This window comes from Stigmatopora argus, chromosome 6, assembly GCF_051989625.1.
Source record: "Stigmatopora argus isolate UIUO_Sarg chromosome 6, RoL_Sarg_1.0, whole genome shotgun sequence".
Classification (NCBI taxonomy): domain Eukaryota; kingdom Metazoa; phylum Chordata; class Actinopteri; order Syngnathiformes; family Syngnathidae; genus Stigmatopora; species Stigmatopora argus.
In genome coordinates this window covers 18159661-18176434 of record NC_135392.1, presented here as the reverse complement: position 1 = coordinate 18176434, position 16774 = coordinate 18159661, and the positions used below count along the sequence as shown (strand labels likewise).

At 39.2% G+C, this 16774-nt stretch overlaps 2 protein-coding genes across 3 annotated transcripts in view; one reads left to right on the top strand and one right to left on the bottom strand.

Annotated features, from left to right (window-relative positions):
* The window catches only part of LOC144075469 (metalloproteinase inhibitor 4-like), a 77628-nt gene extending 68941 nt beyond the window's left edge, over positions 1-8687 (top strand). For both annotated transcript variants that reach the window (XM_077602503.1, XM_077602504.1), the window contains 4 exons: positions 2834-2931; positions 4324-4438; positions 4536-4660; positions 6553-8687. In XM_077602503.1, coding sequence (XP_077458629.1) covers positions 2834-2931; positions 4324-4438; positions 4536-4660; positions 6553-6750 — 536 coding nt within the window. In that variant the 3' untranslated portion in view covers positions 6751-8687. The remainder of the gene's footprint in view (positions 1-2833; positions 2932-4323; positions 4439-4535; positions 4661-6552) is intronic.
* syn2b (synapsin IIb) overlaps positions 1-16774 on the bottom strand; it is an 87920-nt gene that overhangs the window by 29104 nt on the left and 42042 nt on the right. Inside the window, exons 3-5 of the mRNA XM_077602496.1 lie at positions 15140-15231; positions 9338-9494; positions 8657-8746 (exon numbers count right to left, since the gene is read on the bottom strand). Coding sequence (XP_077458622.1) covers positions 8657-8746; positions 9338-9494; positions 15140-15231 — 339 coding nt within the window. The remainder of the gene's footprint in view (positions 1-8656; positions 8747-9337; positions 9495-15139; positions 15232-16774) is intronic.

The window sequence follows — 16774 nt, the reverse complement described above, 5'->3', positions numbered from 1 at the left end:
ACTATAGTCCCCTAATTCCCATTAATGTAATGAACCGCCACCTACTTCCATTGTTGTCAACTGCTTTTGAATATCTGCAAGGGGCATGTATTTTTTCTAAGCTTGACCTATCAACTGTCAGGATTCGAGAGGGGGATGAGAGGAAGACAGGTTTCAACACCCCGTCAGGACATTTTGAGTACCTCGTAATGCCATTCGGACTTCCCAATGCTCCCACTGTTTAGCAGAACATGATCAATATTGTCTTGCGCGACTATATCCCCCCGCAGCTAGAACACTGCCTATACATTAAGGCTGTAAAAAGCGAATTCCATGTGCTCTCAGTAAGTTTCCTTGCTCACATAATATCTCCGGATAAGATGGAGATGAAACCTGCTAAGGTGTCCACCATTTGGGATTGGCCCGAACCCACCAACAGGAAGAAGGTGCAGCAGTTTCCTGGGTCCGCTAATTTCATCCATAATTTTACTATTGCACTATTGCAGCTTGACTACATGCCCTAAATGGCACCGACTTCAAATGGACTCCTCAGGCCACTGAGACCTTCTGCTGTCTAAAGAAGGCGTTTGTCTCTGCCCTGGTACTCACCGTCCCTGACCCATGGCGTAAGTCTGTGGTGGAAGTGGATGCCTCAAACAGTGCGATTCTCTTGCAGTGATCCGAGAGGGAAAACCGCCACAACCCGTGTGCCTTCATTTCACGGAAATTGACGTCTCCCGAGAGCAACTATTGCGTCGGTGATAAGGAGCTCCTTGCTGTCCAAGTGGCATTAGAAAAATGGAGGCACTGGCTTCATTGTTTGGATGGACCACAAGAGCCTGGAGTACATCCACAAGGCCAAGAGGCTCAATCCCAGGCAGTCCAGGTGGTCATACAGGCTGTTTTACAGGCCCGGCTCTAAGAACGGGAAGCCGGATCCCCTATCCCGCCTCCATGATCCGACACCTTTGGCCAATGCCCAAAGCTTTTTTGAGCCCAGCTGTGTGTTTACCTCCCCGTTGTAACAGTTGATATAAAAAAATGAATATTTAATCGTATGACCCTGCATAAGAATGTCATTCAGACGACAAATTAATTTATGTTTAACAGTAGTAACATGTATGACATGTTGTCTGTATCAGAAAATCTATCTATAGTTTAGATCTTTCATTCATTCATTTTCTGAACCGCTTTATCTTCAATACGGTCACGGGGGTGCTGGAGCCTATCCCAGTTGACTCTGGGCCAGAGGCGGGGGCACCCTGATTCGGTGGCCAGCCGATCGCAGGGCACAAGGAGACGGACAACCATGAAAACACACACACAATTTAGAGTGTCGAATCAGCCTACCAGGGCGGCCTGGCGGCTGAGTGGTTATCGGGTTGGCCTCACAGTGGGGGACCTGGGTTCAAATCCAGGTTGGTCCCGCTGTGCGGAATTTGCACGTTCTCCCCCTGCCTGTGTGGGTTTTCTCCAGGTATTCCGGTATGAGTGTGAGCATGAATGGTTGTTTGTCTCCTTGTACCCTGCGATTGGCTGGCCACCAATTCAGGGTGTCCCCCGCCTCTGGCCCGAAGTCAGCTGGGATAGGCTTCAGCACCCCCGCCACCCTAGTGAGGATACAGCGGTTCAGAAAATGAGATGAGCCTAGTTTAGATCTTTTTTCTTTTTACATTTTGAATCAGTCTTAATGGAGATTTTTCTTCTGATACACTTTTCATTAAGATCCACAATTATTGATTTATTTTGAGGATGCCAGTTTAACTGGCTTCTAGTTATGTCCTGTATTTGTTGAGCATTATTTATCATTGTACTCAACTGTTTGTTTTTACCACAACCGAACCAATTTTAGTTTGTAGTGATTGTAATTAGTCTTAAACTTTTTAATTTGGCTCATGCTTATATATGATTTACTACGCTCTCACATGGCCAAAAGATGCACACTACATTTGTATAGACAACCTTGTATAAATTGTGGAAACGCTACAGTACAATGTGTGCTAGATCAAAATATGCAATTAATATTATTTAGAGTTCATTCTAATTTCAACCACTTTATCCTCACAATGTGAGCCGGGGGGTGGCTGGAGCCTAACCCAGCTGACTTAGGGCCCGAGGCGTGGGACATCCTAAATTGGTGACCAGCCAATTACAGGGCACGAGGAGACAGACAACCATTCACGCTCACACTCATGGGCCTCACTTCTAGGGGCAATTTAGAGTGTCCAGTCAGCCTACCATGCATGTTTTTGGAATGTGGGAGGAAACCGGAGTACCCGGAGGAAACCCATGCCCAAGTATCAGAAGAAAAATCTCCATTAAGAACATGCAAACTCCACACGGGTGGACTGGATTCGAACCCAGGACTCCAGAACTGTGAGGCCGACGCGATAACCATTTGGTCGCCGGGCCACCTGTATGGTAATCATTGAAGTAGAAATATTGATGGTGCTTTACAAGGAAAATGCCAACTAAAAATGTTTCTGTTATTTTTTACTGGGGACAGACTGATGCCAATTGACTTTTTCCCCTTCACAGCTAGGTGTATTCTCTTAAAATCTGTTAGTTTAACTAGAAGTCAAGTATTTTTATGGACGCTGTTTGGTTAAGGGATATGCATCTGTCTTTTTTACAGAGCAAATTGACATTAACTGGTCCCTCTCTTAGCTGTTGGATGAGACAGTTTTACACTACGTACCAAGTTATTCGTATTCGCAGGACAAATATGAGCAGTCCTCTCGTGACGAGGAAGAAGCAAAGATAACTGGAAGCCGAGTTGAATTGTCTGTGAAATGTAAATTGCACTTTATTTTTTACATCCTTTTCTGAGTCCAGTCACTTCTCTTCTTGACAGTCATCAGGGCAAAGATTGCCGGGGAAAAGATTGTGTCGCCTAGCAACAGCTCCTCTCCTTACATGAAGATGATCCAGTATGAAATAAAGATGATCAAGGTGAGATGTGATGCCTGTGGCAATACCAACTATGTATAAGCAGCACTGGTCATATTTTTGGCGCAATTTTATTTTAGAGGCCAGATATCATACAATAGGCAGCTTGGCAGCCAAGTACATTTCTGGGGTTGTGGGTTCAATCCCAGTTCATTTCTCCCTTTGTGGAGTTTGCATGTTCTATCTGGGCTTGTGTGGGTTTTCTCTGGGTACTCCATCTGTCCCCCACACATCCCAAAAACATGCATGGTAGGCTGGTTGAAAACTCTAAATTGCTCCTAGGTATGGGTGTGATTGTGAATGCCCTGTCCATGTGCCCTGCGATTGGCTGGCCAACGATTCAGGGTGCCCCCGTCTGGTGCCCGTAGTTAGCTGAGATAGCATCCAGCACCCCCTGCGCATCATTATGAAATTTCTTTTTTGAAAGAGAATTAGTGTCACCCATTTGTCAAGCGTTCATGCGTTATGCCAATTTAGAAGCAATTGGACAAAATTTCACATTCATTTTGAAAAGACCCTTGGAATTCGGAAAAATCACCCTTACATGGCCACTTAGGGCCAAAATGGAAAACAACTTGCATTTTAGTGTAAAGCCTTTTTCTTGGGTCAAATCATGATTGGCTTAAAGAACAAACTTTATGTTACCAACTTTATCAGGCTTTTTTCTTTGAGGAGAGAGGGATTCTTTTCTTATATTTTTTTCATATGCTACACTTGCTACTAAAATAGCAGACATGCCATTGAACATTCATTTTCTGAACCGCTTATCCTCACAAGGGTCACAGGGCATGCTGGAGCCTATCCCAGGTGACTTCGTACCAGAGGCGGGGGGCACCCTAAATCGGTAGCCAGCCAATCACAGGGCACCAGGAGACGGACAACCAATCACACTCACACTGATACCTAGGGGCAATTTAGACTGTCCACCTACCATGCTGGTTTTTGGAATTTGGGAGGAAACTGGACTACCCAAAGAAAATTCACGCAGGCCCAGGGAGAACATGCAAACTCCAAACAGGAAGACCGACCTGGATTCGAACCCTGGACCCCAGAACTGTGAAGCTGACGCACTAACCACTTATTCACACAATTAAACTGTCAGAAAAATACATCTTTTGAGACAACAAATTCAGATCATGTTCGTTCTATGAACTGATTAGTGGATGGACAGTTTACTCTACCATATAATCTGCAAAAAGCTGTTTTCTACCGGTTGGTTTAAGAATTCTTATGCTTGAGTGCTAACTGGAAAAAGTTAGAATTCCATTCCTTGTGTGCTCACTTTACCACAGTAATGCTGAAAAAGGAAAAAATAATCTAATAAAATTGTATTCCTTCCATACAAATCCTGCACATCCACCCTAACTCTCTCCAATGTCTTTTACAAACATGTAGATGTTCAAAGGGTTTGACAAGGCTAAGGATATTCAGTATGTGTACACCCCTGTCTTCTCATCTCTTTGTGGAGTTAAGCTAGACTCCAACAACAAAGCGGGCTATCTCCTCTCAGGTACGAACATTTTAGATTTTTATGTCAAATGTCATGTAATACAGCAGCATTAGTGTAAGCAAATACTGTGACTTTGTATTGCTTTTCTGCTAAACAGGAAGTATGTGGAGTGACGGGAGGCTTTCGATTGGACAATGTGACCTGGTTGAGTCCTGGGACAATTTGTCACTCTCACAAAGGAAGAATCTCAACTACAGATACCAGATGGGCTGCGAATGCAGAGTGAGTCAGGGTTTTTCATGCCACCTTTGTCAAAATTCAGAACTGTCAATGATGGCTCAAGAAACAGAAACTACAGCTGAAAAGTTATTTTCTAATCCTGTGATTCGTCATACTATATAAATTAAGGTATTGCACGAAGTATCATTTGCCCAATATCAAAGGTTTTTTGCCAATAGGCGACTCGAACTGCACGATAGAAAAATCTCATTAAGAAGTAATTTGGAGGACTTTGATCCTTTGGATAACACTGGAAAATCTCAATTTCCTGTTGAAGAAGAAAAAGATTACTGGTACATCCTTTTGCGGTTCTCTAATGTGATGCTTTTGAAAAGAGTCCCAAAAAACATGACATTTTATCCCAACAACTGCTGCTCAAGTGCTGACAAAACTAGGGGATGGGGATAGTGTTGTTTTATATTGGACTTCCTGGTTCCTATCGTTTGCCTTTAGAAACAATAACCTAATAGACAAAACTATAAATATCCACCGAAGTCTTCAATCCTAATGAGTTAGTAGATGAAATGGAACACATCATAGCTCATTTCGGGAAAAAGGCTGGGGTCAACCCTGAAATGGTCGCCAGCCCATCACAGAGCATATAAGTGCTCAGAAATGGTGTCATATTTTGTGTTGAAGTCCTTTTTCAAAGATCTGACAAGTTTTCAATTTGCAAACTTTCAGTAACCATCTGTCACATAGTACTTCATTCAAAATAATACATACACAGATGTTTTTTTAATATGGACATTTTACATTTCCAAATGATTATTGTGTTTCCTTTTTTTTTGAGTAGACAGCCATGGCTTTTGGGGTTTGCCTACCATTGCTCTGAATAAACTATTACTACAGAAATTTTAGAGCAGGGGTGCTGAAACAGTTTTGCTCCAAGATCTGCTTTTCAAGGAGACAACTTCACGCGATGTGACAAAGCTCAGCAGTTACATAGTATCCTGATATACCTGGCACCAAGGGCCAGCATAGTGCAGGGAGCTAGTAATCGTGCCTGGACTCACTCACTTCCATAGAAAATTTTACAACATACATTTAGTCAATCTGTTCATTAAATCTTACTGTCATGCGATCTACCAATTGTATCTACCGTATTTTCTCGCAGGTGAGACGTATTTGTAACTCAAAAAATGATGACTGAATCAAGGGTACGGTTTATATGCGCACAAGACTTGCAGTGTTGTTATACTCTTTTTCACCAGTAGCTGTAGGCAAATTAAAATTTATTATTTGTTGGTTATTTTCTGTTTTGCAGTAAGAAAACAAACATTACTAACTTCCTTATGATATTGACCCTAATAATGTGCTTTTGATTCATACAGTATCTCAGAAATGCCACGTGCGATGATTTTTCTTAAGATTTTCCCCTCAAAGTAACACATTTGTATTCCCTATTAAAACCGTGAATATGGTGTTGAAAATTGTGAATCAGGGGGCGGATTATACTGGAGAAATTGTAAAATTCAACGATTTTAAGGGTGCCGATTATACGCGGGGGCGGCTTATATGCGAGAAAATACGGTAGGCAACTGGGAGATTGTGATCACTTATTGAGCACCATATTTTTAGAGTTTTCAATGATCTTGGTAGGAAAACAGAGTAGCGGGGGATGGGCAAAAAAATACACAAACAACTTGCAAACTACATAGCGTAACGCTAGATCTAAAGCAAAATCATAAGCTGACATAGACACAAGCTACTATTTTATTGTGAACCCATAACTTTAATTGTATTACTTTGGGTAACTTAACGGTTGAATAAAAAATATATCATTTAAGGTACTAATAAAGCCATGAGTGAGGGAATAATGGGACAAAGCAAACAATGTTGATTACTCATATTATTAAAGTTGACATAGCTGATGCTAGTTTTTCCCTTGGCAGATCAATGTGTGCTACACAGTGCCGTGCGCATCCACGGGAGAAAACGAATGTTTGTGGACGGACTGGCTGCTGGATAACAGCCTTAATGGTGAGCAGGCACGGCAGTACGCATGCATCCGTCGCTCCGACACCACCTGTGGCTGGTACAGGGGAGGACACGCCCCCGAGAAAGACTTCCTTGACATGACAGACCCATGACCGGCTCAAAATTCTATCCCCATCTGACTCCTATACCAGCTTCAGTCAGATGGATGCCGTATAGCTTGTGTAGCACAAGTGTGGCTGCTTATTGGTAACATAGCAACAGAATATGTCACGTAGCTACTTTCATATTTGAAAGAGCTACTGCTTTCATATGGATGCTGGGGGAATGCTAACTAATGTATTGGACATCTTTAAAAGATTTTTTTAAAGTTTTTAATTAAAAAAATGTGCCTCTGCACTAGGAAGACTAGCCAGTAACTCTGCACATAGCATTGTGCTAGTTGTTTAACATCACTAAAATTTATGTTGACAAAAACACGTGCATGCTTTCTTGATATCACGGTTAAATCGATTTAACTCTCTTTTATCAAGTTGCTGCAAAAATAGCCTCTAAAGACCATCCATTAAGAATGCTGCTTTTCAATGCTGAAATAAAGAATTAACATTAATACACAATAGAATCTAACAGGCTACTTGTACCCTAGTGACTGGTCGAAGATGATGATATCTTTTTAAAATATTAGAATAATTTTCTGCAAATTACAAAATGTCTGCTGCGAAATTAACTAATGTGCTACCACTAAACATTGCAAAATCAACATTTCTTTTGAAATCTGCTCGTTTATATGATGGATTGCATGCCGTCTAGTCCATCAGGGCCTCTAAAGATCAGCTGTTTTTGAATGCTGCTGCTCAAGTTTCAATTAGGACAAGCAATCCCTTATCATCAAAAAATCCACACCAATTTTGAATAGAAAATTCTAATTGCTTTAATTCATGGGTGCCCAAACTGGTCTTCAATGGCCACAGTGGCTGCAGATTTTCATTCCCACTAAGAAAGAGGATATTTTTTCACTGGTTACAGTCAGGTACTGCTTGTTTCAACAGAAAAAAAAAATTGGTTAAACTGTCCATGCTTGATCATTTGGAACAAAAACCTACATACCCTCGGCCCTTTGTGGAATAGTTTGGATATTCTGGCTTTGAATGGTCAAAGCAAGTGATAACTTGTGAATGTTTTGGAGTGTTTCTTTTTCTCTCTAAACAATGTATAAGGCTTGTTACTGCCACTGCCCATACACTGTATATAAATTTACTCAAACACAAGAATTATACGTACATGACAACAGTACATGTGATTGTATATACCTTTACACCGTTGAAAATTAAAAGCTTAGCAAGATTAAACAGACCGTTTTATTTTCCTTGGGTCAATTTAAAATGTTTGCTATTTACTAAATTATCATGCTAAAAAGTGACTTTTCCACAGGAGAAGCTATAATAACCTTATTTGATATAATGCATCATTATAAAATGCATTATGACTTGGCATTTGCTATTATATTTGAGCCGCTGATGAAATATTACAGTCAGTCAACTTTACAGCTAAATATTATTTTTACATGATGCATGTTTCAGTATATTTTATATATTTTAATAATTAAAATTAAAATAGTGAAGCCGTGATAGTTGAAGCTGCGATAATCGAGGGATTATAAATTAAAATTAAATAATAAATAAAATTAAAAATCATAACTATGACAATAGACAAAACATGTGTTTTAGTAAAATATTATGCAACAGTTTGTTTTATACTGAAAAACATTGTTTTGGATTTGTATTTATGTCTGTTTGCTTTTTAAAAAGTGCTGTTTTTTTCTTTTTTGTTTTTTTTGTATTTCCATGTACCAAAAAAAGATTGTATATAAAATGTTTGTACGGAAACATGTGTAACCCATTCCTTTAGTTTTTCCCAAAAGCTACAAAATATGTCTCTAAAGTTGTTGTAAAAATGTTTGTCTAGTGGCAGGTACATCAATTGCTTTTACCCCATTCTTCAGGAATCTCAACATTTTTGTGTAATAATAAATAATGAAAAACACATTTAAAAAGTGCTCACCATGTCTTTGTAGTTGGGGTAGAATGTCTGATCAATCACAGGAAATTTATCAGCACCTAGTCTCTTTTGATTATTAACCAACTGGGAAAACTAGGAACAAATACAGGATGAAAAAAGAAGCAAATTAATCACACACATTTTCACACAAAAAATATTAATATAATAATGAATTATATCTATGTGGATAGTTCTAAAATATTTGATGTGAATCTTTTGCAGTCTGGATCAAATAAACTGAACGGTACATCATAAATGAACAGTAGTGGTTTAGAAAAAAACATAGTTTAAACATTTAAATTCATGGTCCAGAAGAGCAAGGCTAACTACCACCTTTGGTACTCCTACCATTGCTGTAGTGTGAGCATGTTTTTATTATCTGGCAGGAGAATGTGAAGCGACTATCCAGAAGTCTTTCATGCTACTAGATTTAAATGCACTGATTCACTTGTTGCGTAAGGCAGGAAATCAATTGAACTTCTACTAGTTATAGCCTATCAGTCAAATCCATTCTGTACCCATTCCAGCTAGATAACACAATTTCATTGACATGAATTTTACATGACTCTAGTTCTACATGAAAGAAAAAAGATATCTGGTCCTAATATACTGTATATTTGCTCTTATTCTTGCCATTAAACGGTATTTTATCTTTTCAAAATGCACCGCATCAAAATGACTTACAGCCCAGGGTTTGTCGCAGAGATTGTAGATAGAGTCCAGTGAGTTGACAGAGGGGATACCGGCATATTGCAGACCGATGATTAGGTTTCGAAAGTCTTCGTTCTGGGCCATGCTGAAGGCATGTTGGCGCACCAAGACAAAGTCTGGCCTAAAAGATCTGGGGGTACAACAGAGGGGATCCGGGTGAAGAAATCAAACAGTTTTGTCAACAAATGCAATAAATGAAAATATATAAACTGATTTAAAAAATCTATCTAATGGTTAGTCTTTAACGTTTAAACTTTCTCGTCATGCTTCACACACCAACTACAAAGGAAAACTCAGAGCATTTACCCGTTTCAATACCACGTCTCCTAATGAGGGTCAAGTATGTGCTGACTTTGGGGCAGGAGGCAGTGTATATATTCTGGAATGGTCGCCAGCCAATTGTAGAGTACATGGTATAGACAAACAAGCATACCCTACTAAAACAAACAAACTAAGAACAATTTGGAGTCTCCAGTAAAACGCACATTTATGTTTTGGGAATTTTAGAAGAATCTAAAGTACCAAAAAAGACAACAACAAAAATCCTCACAGGTAAGTGCTGAGATCAGAGCCCACACCACAAACTGTGATGCAGACGGATTGAAGTTCATTTACAGTAATCCCTCGATTATCGCGGCTTCACTAGATCGCATTTTTTTTCTGGGGGAATTTTTTTGTGTTAATTACATTTTTTTGTGAATTCCTTAAAATGTGAAAATCCATGCTGAAACTTGCAAGCAGAAACCACTACCCTGTCCTCCCCTTGCTACTAGAATTCAGCACTGAAGTAAAAAAATAAATAAATTAAAAAATATATATATATTTTTTTAAATAGGGGTGACCCTACTTTGCGTTTTTTTGTTTATCACGGCCATGTCTGGTTTACATTACCCGCGATAATCTAGGGATTACTGTATATCCTTTCACAATTCTATCTGATATAGCAGTTAGTATAATGTAATTAAAAATAAAATGTCAAAACTATTCCCAAGAAATATTTTAGAATTTATCGTCTGTGTCTCTAGAGCTTGTCCAATCATTCACCTAATTGTTGGTTACTCAAACAATGAAATTTAATCAATCATAATGGAAGCTAAATTCAATGACAGATTGATGTTAACTAAGCACCATAGTCTTAATTTGTATTCATTGCCACGTGGTCGTTTCTGAGATAATCACATTATCCTGGGTGAAATAAACATATAGTAACTCATTATAGAAAAGCAAGAGTGGAGAGGAAATATCTCATTCAGTGTACCAACCACAGGCTGTTTGTGCATTGCGAATACTAATCAGACATTCTGGAACTTGCAGTGCTCATTTGGAGAGGATACAGCAATTAATGGGGCAGCCTAATCTCTTCATTCCTCACAAGAAGGAAATCAGATGTGACCAAGAAACTCAAGATTATCCTCTGTTCCTTTAGCTTTGATTAAGTTCTTAACCAATCATTTTGTCACATTGGGTTCTACAAAGTTGACTGACTTTAAGAATAAAAATATTGGACTATGAACACAATTTCCTTCATTCATCTCCCTTACCGCTTATCCTCACAAGGGACAACCACGGGCAACAAGCTGGGGACACCCTGAATTGGTTGCCAGCCAATCACAGGGCACAATGAAACAGAGAACTACTCACGCCCACAAACACATTATTATGGAGCGGAAATCGAACCAAGACTGCCCTCACCGAAGTCAGGCGCAAGAACCACTGCACCACATTCATTCATTTATTCATTTTCTGAACTGCTTATCCTCACAAGGGTCATGGGGGGTGCTGGAGCCTATCCCTGTCAGTTTTCTTAGCTAGGGTCTTATGAATTTGGCATGTCCGCAGTAAGCTTTAGCATGAATCTGAGAAAGGATTTTCACATCTGTTCTCTACCCCTCCCATGCATGTTGAGTCTAATGCGAGGCATAATCAACATAAATAACTACTGAGCATTTTCGGTGGCCTGTAAAAAATAGGTAGATCGTGGAAGGTTAACTCCTTGAAAAGTAGATCTTCAAGCGAAATAGTTGGAACACCCCTGGTTTATTGGTTTTCTCTGCTGCTGTGCTTTTTGGCCTCAAGGCTTCACTTAATCAATACATATTTTCATGTATTTTTGCCTTACTATAGTATACTATATGTATATATACTATTTACATGCGATACAAAGACAAAATACAATGTATTTAAAAAAAAAAAAAAGTCTCAAGATGGGAATTAGAGAAGGGTTAAGTTATACATTTTGCAGCCCGGCGGCTTGAGTGGTTAGCACGTCGGCCAGGCAGCTCTGGTGTACTGAATTCCAAAAAGATGCATGGTTGGCTGATTGGACACTCTAAATTTCCCTTAGGTATGAGTCTGAAAGTGAATGGTTCTCCGTCTCCTCGTGCCCTGCGATCGGCTGGCCCCTGATTCAGGGAGTCCCCTGTCACTGGCCCAAACTCAGCTCGGATAGTCTACAGCACGCCCCGCAACTCTAGTGAGGATAAAGCGGTTCAGAAAATGAATGAATTATTTTTTAGCTTTTTATTAAAACACATTGGTAATGGTTGTTTTTTAAACATTCTTATATCACTCAAATACGCCTAATCAATTACCGTATTTTCTCGCATATAAGCCGCACCCTTAAAATTGCCTTGAAGTCATTGAATTTTACAATTTCTCGAGTATTAGCCGCTCCCTGATTCGCAAATTTCACCTCCATATTCATGGTTTTAATAGGGAGTACAAATGTGTTGTTTTGAAGAGAAAATCTTGAGATAAATCATCACCACACGTAGTATTTCTGAGAAACTGAATGAATGAAAAGCACATTATCAGGGTCAATATCATAAGGAAGTTAGTAATGTTTGTTTTCTTACTGCAAAACAGAAAATAATCAACAAACAGTAAATGTTAATTTAATGACATCTACTGGTGAAAGAAAGTATAGCAACGCTGTAAGTCTTGTGCGTATATAAGCCATACCCTTGATTAAGTCATCATTTTTTTATTTACAAATACGGCTTGTACGCGAGAAAATACGGTAAGGTGTGAATTAAATAATAATGATGTATGAAAAAAATTCATTTACAAAAAAAGCACAAAAGGGTGACACTTAGTTTCTACTAAGTCAGTTTCTACTAATGAGGTGTCCCTTTTTTTCAACCTAGTTGAAAATAAGATTTTTTTTTCATGTTTTTACTTGGATCAGCTCTATAGCCTCAGCAGGGTTCTCGAAGGTTCATGGGAGTTTGTCCAACCAGTCTACGTGCGCTTTGTGGACTTGGAGAAGGCATTTGACCGTGTTTCCCAGGGTGTCTTGTAGGTGTACTCCCAGAGTATAGGGTACCAGAATCCCTGATAAGTGGGGTCCGGTCCCTGTATGACCGGTGTTAGCGTTGGGTCTGCGTAGTCGGCAGTAAGATCCCGGATACAAACGACTGAAATGAGTTTCCTCCAATTGATGTCTGACTCTATCTCTGGGTGGCCACAGAGTAGGGCTGCTGCTCCGCTGTTGAGTTGGGTCGGGAATCTGATTAGGATACTGTACTGTATTGAAGAAGAGAGCCGGGACACAGTCATCCGTTAACGTCTTTTACTTTGAACCAAGAGTGCAACAATGCAGACAGGTGGACTGAACAAACATATCCCTAATAGGTTGAAATACACCACATAATCCCCCTCTTAAATTTAAAGCAGTATTTTTTCAAAATAACCCGTTCCTCTCATAACAAAGTTTTATTTATTTATTATTATTATTATTATTTTTTTACAAAAAATAAGCATGCAAACAACAGTATAAACAGCAGCATGTATCATTTACTTAGCTATTCAAGATATCTGCTTGTTTTTTTACGCACACGGGCTGAGCGTCTCAGTTAAGGCGGGTCAGACGGATGTCGGTGGAGAAATAAATCCGTTGGAGAATGACCCGTGGTGCAGTTGGGAGTGGTCCGGTACTGTAGCAGAAATAGGGAAAGTTTGCCCTCGATGCTGCAGGGCAGGCTGGCAAGTTTTTTCATGCCGGTCTTGAATGTTTGGACATATCTCTCTGCCAAGCCGTTTGTTGCTGGGTGCCCTGGTGCACTCGTTGTATGCCTGATGCCATTCTTTATCACGAACTTCTGAAACTCTTCAGAGGTGAAGGTTGTTGCATTATCAGTCACAATTTGTTCCGGAAGTCCATATGAAGCAAACAGTCTTTTCAGCCTTGTCACTGTTGCTTGTGTTGTTATCTGTGACATGTGATAGACTTCCAACCACTTGGTGTATGAATCCACAACCATCATGAACATGCTGTTAAGGAAGGGGCCTGCAAAATCGATGTGCAGCCTCTTCCAGGACTCACCGGGGAATTCCCAAGGATGAAGTGGTACATGTTGTGGCATTTTCTGCTCGAGTTCACATATACCACATTCTTTGCAGATCTTTTCAATGTCAGAATCCAGATTAGGCCACCAAGTGTACTTGCGATCTAGAGCCTTTAACTTCACAATCTCTTGGTGTCTGGAGTGAATTTCTTTTAACACTACATTTCTCATTTTTGCAGGTATGATGACTCTAGTTCCCCACAAAACGCAGCCTTGCTCTGTGGAAAGCTCATGTTTTTTTGTATAGTACACCTTTAACTCCTCATCTGTGTGGGCTGGCCAGCCTTCCATGACATGTTTGAAAACTCGAGACAAATCCGTCAGTGGGTGTTGCCCGCGCTATCTGTGTGCTTCACAAGTGTATGTAAACTTCTGACCACAACTGTATGTATATATATATATATATATATATATATATATAAATTGTATTAATTTTCTTTATATTTCATTTTCATATATATATATATATATATATATATATATATAAGATGAAAATTAGCCGGCGGCTACAATCTTACATATATATGTTCATTAACATGAATATAAATATTTTCATTAATATATGCTGTCCCTTATCAAATCAATCAATCAATCAATCAATCAATCAATCAATATATAAAGCATCTGTATTAAAAGAGAATGATATTACTATTGTGAGGATAAGCTGCACGAAAGATGAAGGAATGGATAATATCAATAATAAAAAGGCGTATAATGAAACTATGAATGAAAACCAAATCATAGTACAAGGAATAAAATTGAAATCAGCAACTAAAGATATTATAGCATTTAGTAAAACAAAATAACTAAAGTAATACTACATAAATACAAGAAAAAGACGTGTTGTCATTACAGAGCCAACCAAGAAGCTCTCGCGGTCAAGCTAGAATGAGTAAATGTTTTAGGACAAGAGACTATGATTTTAATCTTCTCTGATGGGTGTATAGTTGATGCCAGCAGGTTATGCAGCTAGCATCAAAGGAAAGATGCAGTGGGCAAAACGTTTGAAAATATATACGAGCTATAATTTACTTTATTATCTACTGCTGCTATACAGTATGATTATCACTTAAAAGCGTTAAATGTAGAGATAGATGGAGAAATAGCCACCACAGAAATGACTAAATGAGCAACAAATCATTTGATTGCAATCTCATTGATGGGAAAAAAAGCATGTTTGCTTCTATAAAGCCCCCAACCCCATCCACCCAACACTTCTCTACCTTTTCCCATCATAAACAGAGCGTGCGTCTGCATAACAGGCAGCCATATAACATAATTACAGTTGTGCTGTCCTCATTTCCTGTGTTGGTTCAAGAAGCACGATGTGAAGATACACTTTAGCACAGGTCGTATTCCGTGGCGTGAAGCTCTCTAATCAGTCCAAATCTGTGATAATCATGATTTGATCAATCAGAGTAGTATTTACCTGGCTGCTTTAGCACCACCTCTGACGACGAGCATGTCCACAGTGAGATTTCCATTTGAATGTGAGATGAGGTTTATATCCGAGAACTCGGCCTGCAGGGACGGAGCAGATATAGTCCATTTGAATTATTAACCAGCATTACAATAAAGCTGAAATCTGAATAACATTATACTTATCGTTCAGCATGAATGATTAAGGTGAAAAGAAACAGCAGGACTAATACATTTGGTTCACTTAGTGATTTAACCAGTGGCGGGCCGTCAGGGCCTTCAAAGCCTTCTCTGCTGGCCTAAGAAATATCTGAATCATATTATATTTTGTCCATCAATACTTATTATTCCAAATGGTCTGTTAGCTTCCTTTCATTGCTTTTCCCCTGGTTGCACTGCTTCCAGATGTGTGTTTTCATATTGAAGCATTTAACCAATCACATTTCTGCCATTATTTGTTGCCAGGATCAGAAATCTGCCTCAAACCCTTCACAATCAGTTCTGCAGGCTCTGCTGCATTAAACAAGACTGTTGCTTTTAACCAATCAGATTTCGAGTTGGCAACCCCACAATGCTTTTTCATATGCATTGGCATTTTGCTGGCTAGGACACATCATTGCTTTCACCAACTATTATTGGCTTGCTATAGAGAGTAGGCGGGCCAAAGCCATAGTGAGGCAGCCAGAGATCGCAAACTCCACCCACAATGGCAGACAGAGCAAAACAAATGGATTTTGTTGCAGATTTGCTCACAAAGCTTTTTTCCAGACATTTTACCCCAGTTTAATTTTTGCTGCTTTCGCCATTGACGTCCATCGCTGTCTTTTCCCGGGAAAAATCACCCCCCCTGGCCTGGTTGTAATGTCTCAGAAGCTGCAGTATTTGTATTCAATCAATAAATGCTGCTAGGAAGTGGATTCTGCCTCATTTTAGCGCATTTTTTTTGCTGTTTCACGTATGGACGTATATGGACGTATCGACGTTCATCGGTCTTTTTACCGGGGAAATGATAGTCCGGGCCCGGTTCTGATGTCTAAAAATCTCCAGTATTTGTATTTAATCAATAAATGCTGTTTTCAGCTGGATTTTACCCCATTGACGTTCATCACTGTCTTTTCCCGGGAAAATCACCCCCCTGGCCTGGTTTTAATGTCTGAAAAGCTCCAGTATTTGTATTTAATCATGAAATGCTTCTAGGAAGTGGATTTTACCCCATTTTTGTGCATTGGTTTATGGATTGTTTTCTATGTGTCGCAGCTGTAGCTGCAGTAGAGGTTTTATAGCCATAAAATAGTTTTTGAGGGGTGGATTGATATGTTGAAGGCGCTACCAGAAAATGCACGGACCGCCACTGGATTTAACCCATAGTGAAAAATTGCCTATCACATAGTCCAATATTATAACCATTCGAATAATTTTAACAATAAACTGTATTTTCATGTTGGCAATTTATATTGTGATGATTTTTTGCACTTAAGTGTGTATTCACGTTTTGTAATATTTCTTTGTTTTTTGTTATATATATATATATATATATACATATATATATATATATATATAGTTGTGGTAAAAAGTTTACATACACTTGTGAAGAACATAATGTCATGGCTCTCTTTAGTTTCCAGTTATTTATACAACTCTGATT